Source organism: Tursiops truncatus, chromosome 8 (assembly GCF_011762595.2).
Source record: "Tursiops truncatus isolate mTurTru1 chromosome 8, mTurTru1.mat.Y, whole genome shotgun sequence".
Taxonomy (NCBI): Eukaryota; Metazoa; Chordata; class Mammalia; order Artiodactyla; family Delphinidae; genus Tursiops; species Tursiops truncatus.
The window spans coordinates 59,782,978-59,802,424 of NC_047041.1; the positions used below are offsets into that span (position 1 = coordinate 59,782,978).

Below are 19,447 nucleotides of genomic sequence, written 5' to 3' on the forward strand. Positions count from 1 at the left end.
TCAGTGCCCAAGTAGCCACAAGGCTGCAATTCGCCTACATTACCATAAGGGGGCAGCATCAAGAAGCGAGAGGCAGTGCCTGAGCACAGGGCTGGATCCCCTAGGATAGTGCCTCTGAGAGTGAGCAGGCGTATTCACGTCTGTGTGCTTTTAGGTGTGCGCCCACGCCTCCATTCCAGTAGCTCCTTTCTTCCAGTGCAGGTTATCCCTCACCTCCACTGCATTACCCTTACCTCTAGTCTCCTAAGGTGGCCTTAGACTAGTAACAGAATGCAGCCCCCCGGGGTAGGAGTCTGGGTTCAGATTTACTTGAGCACCTGAGCGGAGCGGTGCTCCCAGGGAGCCTGGCGTAGTGCACTGTTCATCATCCCTCACGCTCCCTAGGGCCCCCAGGGAAGCTATATAAGGGCAGCTGCCTGGGGCAGAAGCATTGTTGGTGAGTGTGCCAGGCTTAGCCCAGGGTGGGGAGGAAAGGGGAGGGGAGGGGAGACCACAGAGTGGTCTGTGTAGAGAAAGGAAATTGACCTTGGGGTGTTCTGTGTTCCCCAGGGAGGGTAGTGGAGGAAGGAGGATGTGCTTGTGGATACCACAGAGCACTGGTGACAACACAGACTGATTTTCTTTTCATGTCTCAGCTGTATCTGGTTTCCATGTCACAGCCCAGCCAAGCACAATCTGGGACTGACTCTCATGTGGGCCTTGAGAGATCCCAATGAAAGACTATATTCTGTTCTTTGCTGGGGACTGGAAATGATAGTCTTTCTTCACTCCTGTCTCCCTACCTCCCAGAAGACCAGAAAGCTTTTCCCAAATTTTTCTGATTAAAAAAAAAAAAAATCACCTGGAGAGAAAGGATTTATTGTTTTTTAAACCAGATTTCTGGGCCCTTTCCCAGGAAAACCTTATTCTCTGGGCCTGGAGTAGGACCTGGAGAGATAGTGTTTTCAATAACCACTTCAGATGATTCTATCAAGGAATTTTGAGAAACGGTACTCAGGCTGAAACACAAACCTATCTCTTGAAATCTAGGCTCAGACTGACTCCCTGCTTCCCATCCTAAAATCAGATTAGAGTGAGTCTTAAAGGCAACCACAGACTGAACCTCAAACCCTGAACTCAGACAGACCCTAACCCTAACATGCACTAGAAAAGCTGGGATCTGGAAGGATCTGTGCAAGCCTGGCAGTTCTGTTGTGGAAGTAGCCAACAGCAGTGTCTGTGGTCAGAAACATCAGCTCTGGAAATGAAGAGCTGTTGCACATGTGTTCTGAGTGGGCTTCATACACTGAGATTAATGGGACCCCCAGGGAGGTATTAGAGCAGAAGGAGGCTGGAGTTCAGAATTACCAGAAGTACTTAGTCTTTGTTTGCTGCCCTCACTGTTTCAGTGTCCTTTCCTAATAAGTCCTTTCTCTCCTCTGAGCCATGACTGAGTGATTTCTCCTTTTCCCTTTCATAGACCCTGGACTTGGGATGCAGAAACCTTGATTCTTGATTCCTGCCATGGCCACACCAAATGGAACTCTGGTCTACCCAGCATGCTTCCTGCTGGTGGGCATCCCTGGCCTGGGGCCTGGGACCTAATGTCCACTTTTGGCTGGTTTTCCCACTGTGTTGGCCACCCTGGGCAACCTGGCCATTGTCCTCATCATCCGTGTGGAAAGGTGCCTTCATGAGCCCATGTACCTCTTCCTGGCTGTGCTTTCTAGCTTTGACCTAGTCCTCTCCTCCATTACTATGCCCAAGATGGCCAGCCTCTTCCTGACGGGCCGAGTTCAACGTCTGTCTGGCCCAGCTGTTCCTTATCCGTGCTCTGTCAGCCATGAGTCAGCTGTCCTGCTGGCCATGGCGTTTGACCACGTTGTGGCCATCTGCCACCCACTGCGGCATGCTTCTGTGCTCCCAGGGCCTACGGTCACCACGGTCACCAAGATCTGACTAGCTGCCCTGACCAGAGGATTTGTATTCTTCTTCCCCCTGCCCTTCATCCTGAAGCAGTTGTCATACTGCCAAACACACACTGTCACACACTCCTTCTGTCTGCCCCAAGATATTATGAAGCTGTCCTGTACTGACACCACGGTCAGTGTGGTGTACAGGCTCTTCATCATCCTCGCGGTCATGGACGTTGACTCTCTCTTCCCGGGCTTCTCCTGTATCCTCATTCTGAGGGCAGTGTTGGAGCTGTCCTCTCGGGGGGCAGCACTCAAGGCTTTCAACACCTGCATCTCCCATCTCTGTGCTGTGCTGGTCTTCTATGTGCCCCTCATCAGGCTCTCGGTGGTACACAGGCTGGGTGGCCCCACTTCCCTTCTCCGTGTGATTACGGCTAATGTCTATCTATCTACTACTACCACCCATGGTTAACCCTATAGTCTATGGAGCCAAAACCAAGGAGATTCATTCACAGGGCCTCCATACGTTCTTACAGGATGGCAGGTGAGCAGGATAATCTCTTCAGTGTCCTCAGTCTGTACCAAAGATGGCAGGATTTGGGTCCTGTTGAACATCTTGGTGACTGGCACATCCAACCCACTGGGATGTCTGCTCCCAGCTACTTAAATAGACCTTGAATTTCTGTCTCCAGGAATGTGTCAATACAGAAGGACTTACGACAGTTTGAACAGGTTATCCTGGTGAATGATCACCCTAGTCTCTCTGCTATGGTGGCCTTGCTGTATTCCTCTCTCCCAACTAGAAAATACACCCAGTACTGACATGAGAAGGCTGTAAATGACATACCTCAGGATTCATTCCAGTCTTGATATATGATTTTAATTATTTTGCTTCCATGTATCCATGTCAGTGAATCTGTGTTAGCTATAAAGCTTCTTTCTTGGACCCCAAAGTGGTTACACAGCCATTTTTAGGGGTTAATGAAGGTATTTGGGTGATAGTAATTGGAGGGAGGGAGACGGTAGCAAACGAAGAAACAGCTCACATGAAATGTTACTTTTCTGTATGCATGTGAGTGTATTTATGTGGAATCTGCCAATGTCAATGTCATCTATGTGGTTCTATTGGAGACTGTTTTTCCTAAAGGGCGATGTTTATCCTGGTTGTGGCTGTGAGCATGTGTGTTTATGTGACTATATGTATTTTTAGTGTGTGCGTGTCAGTACATAGAACATGTGCCAGTTGTGTTTTGGTCTGTGTGATAGTCGTGTCCTGGTGTGTATACACTTCATAAATAATGTCTCTGTACGTTTATTATGTTTATGTGGCCTCTGTTAGTTGGTATGTGATGTGCATCTATGTGAGAATGATGGACAATATCTTTATGTGTATCTGATGAGAAAGCTGCCTCTTTTTTCCTTCATATCTGTAATATGTAAATGTACAATGTTACATATTCATAACAATGTGGAATATATAATATGCATGAGTGTGTGGGATGTGTCGTGTTGGGATGCTGTGCCTTTTGGCATGTGTGGTGTTTACCTTTGGGCGTATATCTGTTGTGCATCTTATTTGTGATATGAAATCCATTTGTGTAATATATATGTCTTTAGTCATATGTCGGTGGAATATAATGTCCGAAGGATATGTGAAAAAAAAGATATGTGTACAAGGGGGTGTGTGTGTGTATGATTTGTTTGTGATTATTGTGTTTTAGGGAGTATTTCCTTTGTGCACTGGGTATGGATTATATGACACAAGATGGGTATAACTTCTGTGTTCCTGGGCACTGATTGAAGAATGTGTGTATCTATCAGGATGGAGCTAGGAAATTGAAGTAATTTCCATATTTGGGAGCCATGACTCAAAGAGGCCCAGTTTCTTGGCTTGGGCTCAGCCTGGGGTTATGTTTCAGTCTCTGGGACTGATAGAAAAGCACAGTGGTTATCTTCTCAATAGGCAGACCACACCTTCTTCATCCTGACCACAAGGATTTCAGGTGCTTCTGTGACTTCTTCCCTTCTTTCCTCCCACCCTTCTGGAGGCACTGATCTCCCTAAATTGCTGGCCTTCAGTAGCAAATCACATATCTTCCCCTTTCCCTTGGCTTTCTTGCTAATCTACTAAACATGTTTAGGTGTCCTTGATAGTAGGGAGTTTCTTTTAATCCCTTTGGGGAATCAGTGAACGAGCATGGGGGTTGGGTGTGAAGGAGAGTAATAGGAGACATTGTGAAGACTCTGTCACCACCCCCCCAGGGGTCTCACCCCCCCCCCCCCCCCCCACGTAGACTCACTTAACTTCCAGCTCTTGAAATTTGTTAGGTCAAAAACGTTCACATTGAAGAATTATAGGTAGAGAACAATGTACGCTCATTTGAGGCAGAAGGAAGAACACTGAAGTACGACTTATAAGGTTAAAGTCCTGGAAATATCATAAAGTGACATACTGCATTACCTCTCTGGATTTTGTTTCCTCTTCCGTATAATGAGAAACTACAATAGCAGTGATGTTGCAAAGCTTAAACCCTATGAATGTTCTTTGTAGACTTCAAAGTGTTGTAAATATGCAAGAAATGATCATATTCATGGTTGTCTCACTGTACAGCTTTAGGAAACATTGTCCGCACCATGGTCCACGTGAATGGTGCTCCCGTATTGTGCAGTGCATCACCAGTTTTGCCACATGTGGCTGTCCTGACTTATTGTTATTAAAACAACTCTTTGTCTCTTAATAAAGTGTTTTCACAAAGCTTCAGACAAGTTGACATTTATTTTCCTGTGCTGGTGTCTGATTTACAAATGATGTTCAAATTTACAAATGAAATTCAAAGACAGCACAACCTTGCCAAGAAATTCCTTTAGACATGGTAGATAACTGTATTAGGAAAAGAGACATTGTGGGGTTGGAATTAGATGCAGTAGACGTTAGGATCACTAGCTTTAATATTTGGGCAAGTTACTTAGCCTACTGCACCTCAGTAATTTTTGGAAACTCTAAGTGCTGTAAAAAGGAGATATAATGTAGCTCTGGTTGGGTGGTTGTGGGGATTCAATAGGATAATAGGTGTGAAAACACATGGAAAATAGAAAGTAATCAATACACATTGGTGGCAACGGTTTTAATAATAAAACTGATAAAATGAGATATGTTTATTGCATTACAGGGAATTTTCAAAGCACAGCAGACTTCACCTTTCATAGCAACCTGTTGTGTCAAGGCCAGGAGCTAGTCCCTTATCCAGGTTGCAGTATCACTGGCTTTAGATTAACTCATGGCCTTCTTTCTCAGGAGATCTTGGGAAATCTCTGTTCCTCCAGAATCTCTTTACTTGGATAACTGGGGGTGACTGGGGTAATTGTTGCTTGTTGGAAAAGTCGGCTAATTGCCAGACTAAATTAAGGGCTTCCCCTAGGCTCCCGCAGAGTCTGTTTCCCTCTGTCATAAAACTTAAAGCTTTGCATTCCAACTGGATGTTTATCCCTCTGTCATAGAGCTTAAATAGTTTTATGATAGCTGCCTGTTTATCTTCCATCACAGAACTGAAATATTCATATACATAGCTGTCTGTCTCCCTTGAGGACAACACTAGTTTTCTTTGTCTCTGGGGCCTGACATATAATGTGCTCAATGGCTCTTTGGCTGGGACCCCTTGGAGAGAAGGAGAGGGTGAGTGAGTTCTGGTTTACCTAAGATAAATAAATTGACTTATCCCTCCCCAGCCCTCCCATTCCCCACCCCATCCACGCTCATCTCTTTTTCCTGTCTCTATAAACTATAGTCCTTAGTTTGACCTGTGCTACTTTATAAAGTCAACAAAGTACTTTCCCCACCCATTAATGATCAATTATGATCTAAACCCAACATTATACTATAGATAATATTTGGTTAATTATTCCCCACTATGGAGGCAGGATCCTTCTGTAATCTCTACTCAACGCCCTGTGAATCTTGAAGTTTTCCAGTCTGGCTGGTGGAAACAGTCACTCTCCTTGGCCCTGTGTGAACACTGGGTGGTGGTGCTACCTCTCATCTTTCCAGGTGGCTCTGTCCCAGCTTTAGGTAGCTTGTTCACGTGCATGTGGGCTCAGTACTCAGCTGGAATCTTGCAGAGGGTCCTCTACATGTCTCTGGAGTTCTTTCTCTGTGTAGATCTCTCACCTCCAATACCTGGTCTTCAAACTCTAGCTGGCTGGAGCTTCCTGGACTCTCAGCTCCACGGCCCTAACTTAAGGTGTCCTCTGGATTCTGCCTGGGTTCTCTTACCCTGGCCTGCAGCAGGGAACCTCTCTCAAGGCAGTAAGTTGGGGAAACCCCAGGTTCACCTCATTTGTTTCCCAGGCTGCAGAGCTCATTGTCCTTCATTGCCTGATATCCAGTATCTTGCAAAGTATTGTTTTATGTATATTGTCCATTTTAGGTTCCTTCAGGTAGATGTTACTTCCTGTTATTCTGTCTTGGCCAGAAGTAGAAGTCCCTGGGGTATCACTTTTTAAGTCTTCACATCGTCTAAGTCTATGGGAGATTGAAGGAGGCAGCAGAGATGGCTCCAGGGTGATGGCAGTGAGTGTCAGGCTGCAGGTTTACAGGTACTTGGAGATCAGGTAGTCACTAGTTTTGATGCGGTCTGAGTCGGAATGGCCTGATTTGACATTGTCTAATTTTACATAGTTTAAATCAGCATGCACTGTGTTGTGAATTTAAACTTGTAGTTGTGAAACTGATGAGTAAAACATAAGGAGAAACCAACTAAAATTTACTTTGCTTTATTAATAGACTTTTTAAAAACATTTAAATATGCGAGGTATTTCGTTTCACATTCAAACTGTTCTCTAACTCTCTAAAATGTCCTCTCACTATTTTTGCCCTTAAGAGAAAAACAGATGTCTTATATGGCTGGGGTTGGAGGTAAGGGAGGGTTAAGGAAACCACGTCCTCCTTCCTCAACAAGAAGTTCAGGAACTCAAGGCCAGGGAGTGGAAGGCAGAGGCATGGTCCCCAGGGATCCCTGTTATGCATTAGCTAGAGACAGTCCCCAGAGCCTGGGGGACAAAGAAGGTGCAGCCCTAGAGCTCTGGGGAAAAGCAGGTGGGTCCATTGGGATCCAGGCCCAGCAAGGACCCAAGCGGCACCACCAATGGAAAGAAGGTCAGGGAAAGCTTCAGGAAGACGATGAGTTGGCACTTAATCTTGGGGTTCCCCTGAAAGTACACCCTGCTTTTCCTCTGGCTGAGTTTGATAAGCCTGGTAAGAAACTTGGAGAAAACTCCTCGCAAAGGCCATGGCCACACACATGAGTTTCTTCTAGCTTTTCCTCACTCATTCACTCTGTCTAACTTCACATGGGAACTGACAGAAATATCCCAGCTGGCACAGGGCCCATCTGGGGAGGATTCTAGAGACCCCTCTACCCACTGCCCCTCCTTCCCCGTACTCCAAGCACACCTTCCCAGAACACAGAAGCCAAGAAGGACACCAGTCCCACAGTTGGCTACAAGTGGTACCTGCTGATAGACCCTCTGGCAGCACCCTGCCCCCCAGTAGGGAGAAGCCAAAGGAGGGAGGAGGTATGACAGAATAAAAAAGCCTGATGTGGGAGGCTCAAAGGAGGGGGCGGAGACAGAGAGGGCTGCTCTTCAGTGCAGCCTGCCAGACTGCTTCTGGAAGAGTCCTGGAGAAAAGGGCACACGTTCCTTCAACGCAGTTGAGGTGAATGCAGGAGACTGGGGGTGAGTCCGGGTGTGTGGGTTTCTTGCAGCTAGGGGTCCCTCATTAGCCCTGCTGAGTGAATGAGAAACCAGGCCTGGAAGAACCAGAAGTCCAGGGGTAGGACCGGGGATGTAAAGGAGGTCCCTGACTCAAAGGACAGACAGACTTAGCAATTTCTACGTTCGTGTGGTGAAGGGAAGCACGGGTGGTGTTGGATGCTTCCTCGGCAGTTTTCAAGAAATTTTCTAGTGATCGGTTTACTGGGGTGCCCATGTAGAGCCTGGTGGGAATTGGCCTAAATGCAAGTGATGGCGGCAGAGAACAGATGGGGCTGGGACTGAGCTAGAGTTTGATTGGGGTTCAGTGTGAGAACACAGCCAGTCCCACTCAGGTCGTTAGTGTGGTCAAAGCTCACTTTGTGATCAGGGGTCAGACCGTAGCTCTGTTTGGGTTATGGGCTCTGAATGGGGTCCAGGCTCACGTTGTACTTTGCATCAGGAGTCAGGCTGTGGCTGAGACGGAGACTTAGCAATCTTCCCGGGGCTCTGATCCTGACCCTGTGTCTAGGATCAGGGTTCAGTCTTCAGCCCATTTAAACAGTGGATTTTGTGTCCCTACTGCGACTGCCCCTGCCTTGCACTCATTTAACCTCCCACCCCCCTCTCCCCACTGAACCACTTGCAGCTTTTCAAACAGCGTGTGTTCTCTTTCTCTCTGGGTCTTTGCATTCGCCGGAACGCACTTTTGAAAACAAATTAGGTCAGGTCTATTGCTTAAATTCTCCCAAGTCACTCAGAATTAAATCAAAGCTCCTTGCCATGTCCTGCAAGCCCCTACACGATCTGGCCCCTGCCCTCCTCTCTGACCTCATCTCTTACAACTCTCCTGTGCTCTTGATACATGGGCCACCTTGACCTTCTTCCTTCTGGGAATCCCCAAAGCAGAAGACCTTTTTCTCTTGCCTCCTCTGCCTGAAACACTCTTTGCCTCGATCTTAGAATGGCTGGTGTTTTCTCATCACCCAGCTCTCAGCTCATATATCACTGCCTCAGAGAGGCCTTCACTGACCTGCTTCTCACATAAGGGTGCCTCGCCTCTGTCCTTTTCTATCCATCACTCTGTCTTATCTTCAGTGCACTTATCTTTACCTGAAATGTTCTTGCTTATTTCTTTACCTTCTGTTATGGCTCTCCTAGGCTTGAGCTCCATGAGAGCAATGATCTTTGCTGTTTTAGCCACTGTTTTATCTCCAGTTTGGGGCACATAGTAGGCGCTCAATGTGTTTTGTCATCTCACTGAATGCTGCTGTCCCCACGCCCCCAACCCTGCCAGCTTAACTGTGACTAGCCCTGCAAGTCTTGGCTCAGATGTCACCTCCTCAGGGAAGCCCTCTGAGCCTGATGACTTGGTGAGCTATTGTCTGCTTTGTTCCCGAGGCTCTTGTACTTACCCCTGTCCTAGCATTTATCACACACAACATGTTATGATAGCTGCATATTTGTCTTAATGTCTCCCCACCACTGGAGGGCTGAACCATGACTTGTTTACTCTGTATTTCAGTATCTCCAGCGCTTAGCATGGAGTCTGGCCTAGTCATTCAGTCAATAATTTTGGGAAAAAAAAAAAGAAATCAGTGTACCAATCAAAGTCCCAGATCAGGCTTTTCCACCGCATGTAGGCAACACTCAGAGAAGCCTAGAAGGGCCCTGATAACTAGGTCAAACTTTGAAGGTGTGTGGGAATCTTATTGGCTCTGGTTCTACTGGGAAATGGATCAGCAGGGCCCTGGACCCCTGGAGCTTGCCTGGGGGTGATTTTGGAGGGCCAGGCTGACTTGAGTGAGGAGAGTGGGAGTGGGAACCTCACACTGCTTTTTGTGAGTCAGAAATTGCAATCTCTCATCTTTCCAATCTCCTCGCGGCCATTCTAAAAAGAATGGCCAAGGCCCTATAAGGGTTCATCTGCATTATCAAATCCAAGCAAGGTATGAGGGACAGAAGATGCAGATGATTTGGGGTGGATATAATTCTGGGGCCAGCACCCTCATGGAGTGTTAAGAGAAGGGCTCCCTCTCCATGAACTGAGTGATGAGCTCTGATCATCCTTGCCAGCCACAGCATCACCCCTGAGGTCTGCCTTCCCTCTCTGGGCCTGGGAGTAAGAGCCAGAGGTTCCCAGGTATTCCTGGGCTTCCCTCCAAGGACATTTTCTTCCAGGTGTTCCCATAGAGGCTGGCAGGGGCACAAGAGGCCCCTACCCCACTGCTCTCGGCATGGAACATTCTGTGTGTTTAGCCACTGAACCTAAGTGGGGAGACCTGGTCAGGTGTCCTGAGTCTTAGAGAGGCCTTCTGGACCAAATTTTGGATTCTTTGGAGATTAACATTGAAATAATCCTTAAAAACCATTGGTTTGTTCAAAAGGAAACTGGGAAAGGGGCAGGGCAGTAGCTTGGCCTATTGGAAAGCACATGGATTTGAAGCTGAGAGCTCTAACTAACCCTCAACATCCTTATCTGTCAAATGGGGTTAATGTTACCTGCCTGACAGGTTGGTGAGAGGCCTCTATTGTTTGAGAAGAAAGTACTCAGTAGAAGATAAACCTTTTTACTTTCCACTGTGGGCCCTTCCCAAGTCACAGCCAGAGGAATTGAGGCTGAAGAGGGGAGAGCACCCAAGTCCCAGTCCAGGAGGGTCCTCTTTACTGCCCTCTTGGTTTCCCTTCCAAGAGTCTAGCTGGGCCAGGTGTCCTACTTACCAAGCCCTTCTTCTACCCTGCCTCTTGGGCAGATTTTGTTTGTTTTCAGAAGTTGCAACACAAAGCCGGTTAAAGGGAAAATGTACAGGTGTTGGAATTGAACAGTCTAGGTCAAATATCTCTTTTACCGGTCAGCTACTAAACCCCTGGGAATATTATTTAACTTCTTGGGGACTCAGTTTTTACACCTATAATGTAGAAATGATACATAGAAGTCCTATTATGTAGAATTGCTCCTGGGTTAGATAATATTTATATAGTGTCTGGCATTCTGTAGGTATTCAGTGATTTCTGTTATAATCCTAAAAACAATAGAATCAATGCTGGCAGTGACCTCATTGTTCTTATGGGTCTGTATCCCTGACTGCTTTTCCACACGTGTCTGAGATGGAAGGCATTCAGAGAGCTCTGGGAAAGAATGTGAGGATGGGCTGGTATGGGGGCTGTGAGGGCACTGGGGGACAGAGTCCTAGAGGCTGGGGGAAGGAATGGGGAGGATTGAAGGCCTCGATGTAGATTTCTATTCTGTATCACTGGAGGCTCCTGAAGCCCCATCCTCAAGAAAGGTCTAAGATGTTCTTCACAGTTCTCCAATAAACTTCCTGAGACTTGCTAAAATAGTGTGACTTTTCAGAGAAAATCTCAAGCACAGGGCTACTCCCTGGGGGTTAAGGCAGTGCAGGCTTTCTAATAAAGAAAAAGACCCCTCTCTTTGTTTATTTTTCCTTGATTATGTTTTGTTTTCAAAATAGAGTGATTTAGCTCCAGTTTCCTTCAGAGCTTCCAAATGTTATCTGAGTGTGTGCTATGGTTCTAATTGCTAAAAGCTGCTCAGGCTGGTAGTCAGCTGGCAGGACTGTGGGAGATTAGGGTGCTTCAGGGCTGGACAGTCTGAAGGGTGATGCTTGGGTCCTCCGGTTGGCTCCCCTCTCTATTCCTTCATTCCTCTCCCGCTGCCGCCTTCTGAGGTCCATCCTGATTTGACCTCCAGTGAGAACTGCCCACTTCGTGCTGAGGAGGTGCCTCCCTTCCAGGCCGGCTGAATCTCAGTGCTTCAGCTTTGTGTTTCAGTATCTTCATCTCAGTGCTTAGTCTTTGGCATTGTGAGAGACTGGCTGCTAGTTAGTGTGTGTGTGTGTATAAGTGTGTGCTTGAGGCGAAGTGGCAGTTAAGGTGACAGATGGAAGGGGGATAAAAAGTTTTTGGAAACTTCAGACATTTTCAGAGACTTATTCCCCATTTTTATGGAAATATGAAAAAAAGTGCTTTGTACCCTGTGATGCTGTTTTATGACATCTTTTGACATTCCTGACCTCATTAATTTTGCAGCAACACAATGAGGTTATTAATGTCCTCTGCGTTTACTTAGACCCGAGACTCTCATTTCTAGTCCCAGGGTTCTGCTCAACACATCACTTTACCTAGGTAATAGGGTTGAATGTGCCAACCATGATTCTTCCACAGTATGTTTCCTAAGGCAGCTCATTTTTATCCTGGGAATTGCCCAGCTTTACCTTGTCTGTTCATGTAAAATTTCTGGATGGTATTGATATCTGACCCTCTGGAGCACTAGAGCCTTTTTGCTAATGTCTCCAGTCAGCGATCCTAGGTCACCCCCTCTCTTGGGCACAGACTATGCTGCATGCCCACTTTGCATTTATTTAGAGCCAAGGCTGTGCACTTGCCCTGTTCTCCACATGCCCATTCTCATGCCCTCTGGCTCCCTGGGTAAGAAAGGTCTTTTCTGTTTGACCCTAAAGTTTCTTGTTCTGAACTTATAACCACCATGCCCTAACCTTCCAAACAGTCTTCATTTCTTCTCAAAAATCTCTATAGCTCAGACAAAGGGCAGTCTTTCTTACCCCTTGGCTGTGCTACCCTTGTGAGACACTTATTGAGGAATTCTTCTTTTGATAAAACTCCTTTTATAATATAATGTTTATTTTCAACCAACAGTAACTAAACACTAATTAATCAATATGATAGGGTCCCTGACATTAAGGAATTAATAATTTAGTGGGAAATAAACATAGCAATAATTCCAGTTCAGGATGGCAAATGCATAAAAAGAGACCTAAACAAATTTCTTTGGGAGTACAGAGCAGGAAACATTTAATCATACCCAAGGGAAAGAGGCTTAAGAAAGTGCATAGGAAAGAGACAGTAAACCAGGATGTGGAAGATAAGATTTTGCCCAGTGGGAACTTAAGGAGGGAGATCTGGGAGGGCCATGACAAAGGGAAGAGAAGTAAAAAAGACAAGTAGACACAGAGGCATGGGATCAATGCTACATTTATGAAATGGCATGTATTCCAGTGTGCCTGGAGCATAGGGACCATGGTGAGGAGTGGTGAGACAGAAACTAGGGCCGAATGCTGAAAGACAGAGCTTTGTCCCACCCTAGTAGTTTAGTCTTTATTCCAGAATTAATTTGGAGCTTACAAAGGTATTTTTTAAACAATAAATGGTGACCTGATTTCATGTGGGTAGAAGATTATTGGGCTTGTGCCGATGACAAAGTTAACACTAGGGTCATGGCCATGAGAATCAGGGTACTTAGCTCATGTGTCTGTTTAGGCCACCTTAATAGAAAAAAGAAACACTACAGGAAAACAGTTAACAACAACAGGTATAATTTTTTGCATATTTACTTTGTTCCAGGCATTGTGTTAAAAGCATTACACTCATCTCATTTAATCCTCACGTTAACTTCTATTAGGCAGTGACTGTTATCCTCATTTTAACAATAAAGAAACTGAGGCTTAGAAAGGTTAAATGATTTGCCCCAGATCACACAGCTAACAAAGTTGTTGACTGGGATTTGAATCCAGGATCGATTTCAGAGCTCATACTCTTACCATTAAGCTATACAATACTGCCTCTGGAAGACTTTGATCTTCAGACATGGAGAGTTTGATGTGCTTGAGAGACAACTCAGTGGACTCTTTCAGTGACTAGAATTATGGATCTGATCACAAAAGATAATTCAGGCCTTCCCAAGTAGATTTGGGAATCAATAGTTTATACGTAAATAATGGGTTTACTGAAGGAGATGAGATGGCCCGGGGAGAGTGTATATAGAGAGAAGAGATCTGAGGATAAAATTCTGAGAGCATTATCATCTAAAAGTATGCTTAAGGGTCAAGTGGAGGAGGCTGAAGACCCAGAAAGAACCAAGAACTAGTGATCAGAGAGAGCTGAGGAGAAGCAGAAGGAACAAGGAGAAATTTTAAGAAGGAAGGAACTGATCACAGTGTCATATGCTACGGAGAGGTCAGTACAGAAGATTTAAGTGACACGGAAGACTTTGGCCTCTTAGCCTGAAGTTCTTGGTTAAGCATGGCTCCTTATATCTTCTCCCTCCAGTTGTTTAAACTCTGTCACTCTCTGTTCTAAAACTCATGCTCCCAGTGTCTTCTCCTTTGTGTCTGAGGGACCCTCTGGGTGACAGCTCAACAGTGGAACAAAGACCATCAACACATCCTGAGCCCAGTGAATGGTGTAAGCCCCTCCTGATGCTGCCCATGAGCTCTTCTGTGCATTCAACTGCTGTCTGGTAGCCCATGCAGAAGTCCCTACCCCAGTTGTCAAGGGCCAGATCTTAAGAACCTAACCCTTCTTTTTTTCTTACCAAGATAAAATTATCTTAAATATACCCTAGCGATAAGTGTCACTATTTTCCTAATGGGAAGAGGAGACAGCTATATATATATATATTTATATATATATATATATATATATATATATATAGAGAGAGAGAGAGAGAGAGAGAGAGAGAGAGAGAGAGAGAGAGAGGGAGAGAGAGAGAGAGAGAGAGAGAGAGAGAGAGAAAGGGAATACATACACATATATAGTGTGTGTAACTACAATTATATAATCTAATAAATAGTAGGAGCATGTGAATATTTGTGAATGGAGGAAAGGAAAAAAGGGAGGAAGTTAGTTAACTCTGTAGTTGTTTCAACAGAGAGATATGATCTGAGAAAACTCAAATCTGACATTTCCCACCTCAGCAATCTGTACTTATATCCATCACTTTAATAGCCAGATTCAAGGATATTGGAACCCTGGTATAGGATTGATTGTTCCTCCAGTGTTTTTAATGCCATCATCTTTCAGGTTTAGTCCTCTGTGTCAGTCCCACTCTCTTAAGCCTGGTGGGTCCCCTAGAAACAGAGCTTGAGGTAGAAATTCTTCTTTAAACGGTATATTGTCATGAGAAGATGAGTGAGGGAAATAGGATAGAGCAGGGAAAGAAAATTATGTGAGGCTGTGGTCTCAGTTGGAGACCAGCTTCAGCTTTGGTTCCTCAAGAGCTCTGAAGCACACATTACATCACAGCTTTGGTCCCACCTGAAGACAAGAAGGCTGGCCTTTTGTATCTTTGTGTTAGGCACTCATTGCCTTCTAGATGTGCTCTGGTGGGGATAACATAACTTCCTGGGTGAAGTGCCTCTCATTTGATCAAGGAAATTTTCTGTAGAAAGGGAGAACTCTGAGCCTTTAGTACTCAACACTCACTGCAAATGGGATATAGATGCATTGGCTTGGTGAAGGGAATCTGAGTGGGACACCATTGGCGTTCATTGCAGTCATTGTTCCTTTTATGATATAAACTGGGCAGTCTGAACAAGTGTAAGACTTTGGGTGGACATTTGGGCAAGAGTGAAACGTATAGTTAGAGTTCAGGATGAAGTTAGTGTCTTTTATTTTAATTAAATTAAGGGTTATCATAATAAAATAGGTGTATGAAGTTTTACATTAAGTTTGAAACAACAGCTAGAGTTAAGTCTTCGGTTATTGTTAAAGATAGAATTAAGGCTAGAATTGGTGAGATCATTAGGATTAGTGATAAGGTTAGATTTCAGCATTAATCTATGTTACTAGAGTATTGCTACATTGGACTGGGATTAGTCTTAAAGATAGTCCAATGATATAATAAGAATTACAGTGGGTATTAAGCATAGGGGAGCATAAGGTAGGATAAGATATAAGCGATGGGAATTTTTATCATCTAAGTCTAATGTGTACTTAGTCAATAACCTATCCTTGGTGAACTAAAAGATTTAAAATGCTTAGAATTTTTACTTTAGTATTTCATTTGTTTTCAGAATTAACTTCAGAGGTGGGGTTAGTAAGAAAGACTGGATGAATGCTCATTTGGGCCTTGAGTTATGAAGGATAGTTAGGCTGAGTTTAGAATAGAATCAGAGTTTGGATAGGCAATGAAGTTAGAGTTCTGGTCAGAGAACAGGACATCAGGGTGGAGGAAAAGAAAAATGGCAGTGGAATTCTGGAAGATCTGACAATGGCTTATATTTGTATTCCAGCCTCTACCTGCCTGGCATTGGTCTCAGCTCAGCATCTTCACTATGGTGGATCCCAGTGGCAACGAATCCAGTGCCACATATTTCATTCTAATAGGCCTGCCAGGATTGGAAGAAGCTCAGTTCTGGTTGGCCTTCCCATTGTGCTCCCTCTACTTTATCGCTGTGCTAGGTAACTTGACAATCATCTACATTGTGTGGACGGAGCATAGCCTACACGAACCCATGTATATCTTTCTTTGCATGCTTTCTGGCCTTGATGTCCTCATCTCCACCTCATCCATGCCCAAAATGATGGCCATCTTCTGGTTCAATTCCACTACCATACAGTTTGATGCTTGTCTGCTACAGATGTTTGCCATCCACTCCTTATCTGGCATGGAGTCCACGGTGCTGCTGGCCATGGCCTTTGACCGTTATGTGGCAATCTGCCACCCACTACGCCATGCCACTGTGCTAACATTGCCTCGTGTTACCAAGATCGGCATGGCTGCTGTGGTACGGGGTGTTGCACTTATGGCACCCCTGCCTTTCTTCATCAAACATCTGCCCTTCTGCCGCTCCAATATCCTTTCCCATTCCTACTGCCTACACCAAGATGTCATGAAGCTGGCCTGTGCTGACATCCGCGTCAATATCATCTATGGCCTCATTGTCATCATCTCTGCCATTGGCCTGGACTCACTTCTCATCTCCTTGTCGTATCTGCTTATCCTCAAGACTGTGTTGGGCTTGACACATGAAGCCCAGGCAAAGGCATTTGGTACTTGTGTCTCTCATGTGTGTGCTGTTTTCATATTCTATGTACCTTTCATTGGGTTGTCTATGGTGCACCGGTTTGACAAGCGGCATGACTCCCTCCTGCCTGTCATCATGGCCAACACCTATCTGCTTGTTCCTCCCGTGCTCAACCCTATTGTGTATGGAGTGAAGACAAAGGAGATCCGGCAGCGTATCCTTCGTCTTTTGCATGTGACCACCCACACTTCGGATCCCTAGGTGTCAGGAATCAAACTTCTTTTTCACAGGAGGTCCTTCAATTCAGATTTTAATATCAACATTTTGGAAGACAGTATTGGGAAAAAAATTCTTAATGAAAGCACAACTGATCCTTCAAAGATGAAACTGATTGGAGAATCTCCATCTGAGTAGGGGTAGCAGAACTGTATACTCCCAATCCTTATTTTTCAATATTATTTTACCCTTTAGTTCTTTGAGGTAGTCATGGTTGGAAGATTATTACTTCCTACTTAACCATTCAGTCCAATTCTCAAGTCCAAAAAATTCATATGGTTGCTTGCACTGTTAGTTTATAGCATTCTGAGATAAGGGTGATATTTCTAAAAGACATTTACCAAAGGCTTAAGCAAGGCAAAAATAAAATAAATACAAGAATATAATACAATTAGATAATCTGGCTTAAAACCATGATTTCGTCTTCAGAATCCCCTACAATTTTGGATCTTAGGAAAGGAGACATACCTGGATTTCCCTCTTCAAAATGACCACAGAGAAAAAATAATTTCTTTCTTCTGAGTAGCAATCCTTAAGAAAAGATTGAAAGTAAATTCACAAACGATTATATTTATCTACATTAATGAAAGATGATACACTGTATTCTGAGCATTTTCATAGACTGTGAAAATTTTTCCTTAATTTCCAATTTCTTATCAATCTTTTGATTTAGGCAGGAATATGATTAGTTACCCCCATTGTACCAGTGGGGGAACTGATGTTCAATGAGATCACGCAGGCTCAAAAAAAATTGTCTTTTGATGCCCAATCCCATATTGTGAGGAGGGAATATTAGACTAGTGGGATAGTGAGTTAGACATTCCAGAGTCTTGCATTTTCTAGTGGAGGTATTTAAGTTCCTTTCTCACTCATCCAGTATTGTATTTAGGAATTTCCTGTTAATGTTACTGATGGCTTTAATCTCAATAGTTCCTGGCCTATTTGCCATTGTACTTGTGTAGTAGCAACAGGAGTATGTTTGGGTAATTCCCAAACAGTGGCTAGTTTGGGAAATAGTATAATTAACAGTAGGGACATTCACTGGATATCTGGAGAGACTCTACATGGAGAGATGCAGCTGAGAAAACCTAGAAGCTCATGGCAGAAAGAGCAGGGTTGGTTATAGACCAGGGAGTCAAGAGCAGGAAGTATTGTGAGACTGAGTAGGGCCAGTGGCCTGGGTGGCTAGCCAGGAAGCAAGGCTTAATCAAACATAGGTCCACAGAAAGTGAATAGAGTATATAAGTGAACACCATGTATTCCCAGGGCTCTGAGCTACCCTTCAGGGAATGCCCACAGCATCAAAGCTCCGAGATCAAGACCATAGGAGAGCTCAGTAAAGACTGCATCCCTGTTAGCTGTACTTAGCATGAGTATGGTTCCAGAGGCCCACCCAGGAGCCCTACAAGCCAAGCACAGCACTCCCAGAAGAAGCAGAATGGGAAGGAGGGGTGTGGGCACTATAGGAGTACAGTAGGAATGAATGGCAGAGGAATGAGATCTCCATCCAAAAGAGAGGTAGGTAAGTGTGAGAAGCAGGTAGTATAGTAGAGAGCATGGCACATGGCCGGCCAGACTTTTCCAGCTATAGCTAGTAGCACAGGACTACTTGGTACAGAGGATATGGAAAGAACATATCTAATTTCTTGGACTGGAATCCAGAAGATGAGAATTGTGAGCAGTATGGAACCTGCTATGCCCAGGTGAGTGATGGCCAGCAGAGCATGGGGCATAAACTAGAGTCAGTGCTGGCTTTGGTCACTTTGAACTGTTTGGAGGGTCATCCCAGTTCCTGATAGTGCCTTGACATTGAAATTGAAAGAAAGAAACAGAATGAAAGAGAGAGAAGAGGGAGAAAGGGACAGATTTTTTTCATATTAGGAAACCAGTATATGATCACTGTAAACAAAAATCTTAGACACTCTGAAAATATAAAAGAAATAAAAATATAATAAAAACTCCAATAAACTTGTCACCTTAAAAAAATTATTGTTGGCGTTTTGGTGTTTATTCTTCCAGATTTTTAATAAGTGTTTGTGTACATGCTTCTGTATGCACATATGATGAATGTGTGTATCTGTATTATATTGTCTGAAATCCCATTGGAGACATAGATAGGTGGATAATAAAGAGATAAATCAGACAGACACATATAGTTTTCTTTTCCTGGGGATGCTGCCACTATCTTAGATTTCAGAAAGGATTCCAAGTTTATGATAGTTTGTATGCTCAGGATAAAGTTTCACGGTTTTGATCCGAAATGGATTAACCATTTGGTGAATGTAAATACAAACACACATCCACACACACATCCACAACCACATCACCACCACCACCACCTTCTTGTGTTTCTCAATAAGTACTAAATGCCAGATACAGAGACAAAACTATATCCGGTCATTTACTTCATAAATACTTACTGGATCATCCAGAAGAGCCTGGAGTTAAGAACTAGGATAAGAGGAAAAGGCTGCCTCTTGTAGGAGATTTGGCTAGAAGTTAGGGTATGTTTAAAGACCTTCATCATATACGTTTTACATGGGCATCATTTTACCGTCCCCATTTCCTTTATTTGGATATTCTCGTCTCTGGCCCCACTATCTCAGCTATTGGACCTTTGTTGGGCCCTAGAGAAGTCTGCATAATATGGAATTTCAGTCTGCAAGTCCCTTATTCATTTTTTTTTAGGTTTTACCTAGAAATGATTTGTAAACATGCCTTGTGTCCTCAATTCTGACTAGC

The 19,447-nt window shown here is 44.4% G+C and overlaps 2 protein-coding genes across 2 annotated transcripts; both read left to right on the forward strand.

The window, feature by feature from the left end:
* Window positions 1-1,473: 1,473 nt before the first annotated feature.
* LOC101330094 (olfactory receptor 51D1) lies at window positions 1,474-2,443 on the forward strand. The gene is given in 6 exon segments (XM_073807927.1): window positions 1,474-1,563; window positions 1,565-1,613; window positions 1,616-1,769; window positions 1,771-1,820; window positions 1,823-2,337; window positions 2,339-2,443. Coding segments are annotated over 6 exon segments (963 nt in total).
* Window positions 2,444-7,543: 5,100 nt separating this feature from the next.
* LOC101316507 (olfactory receptor 51E1) lies at window positions 7,544-18,807 on the forward strand. Its single transcript, XM_073807928.1, has 2 exons — window positions 7,544-7,628; window positions 15,695-18,807. Exon 2 carries the CDS (start codon window positions 15,737-15,739, stop codon window positions 16,688-16,690), a length of 954 nt encoding a protein of 317 aa, XP_073664029.1. The 5' UTR covers window positions 7,544-7,628; window positions 15,695-15,736; the 3' UTR covers window positions 16,691-18,807.
* The last annotated feature ends 640 nt before the right edge of the window (window positions 18,808-19,447 follow it).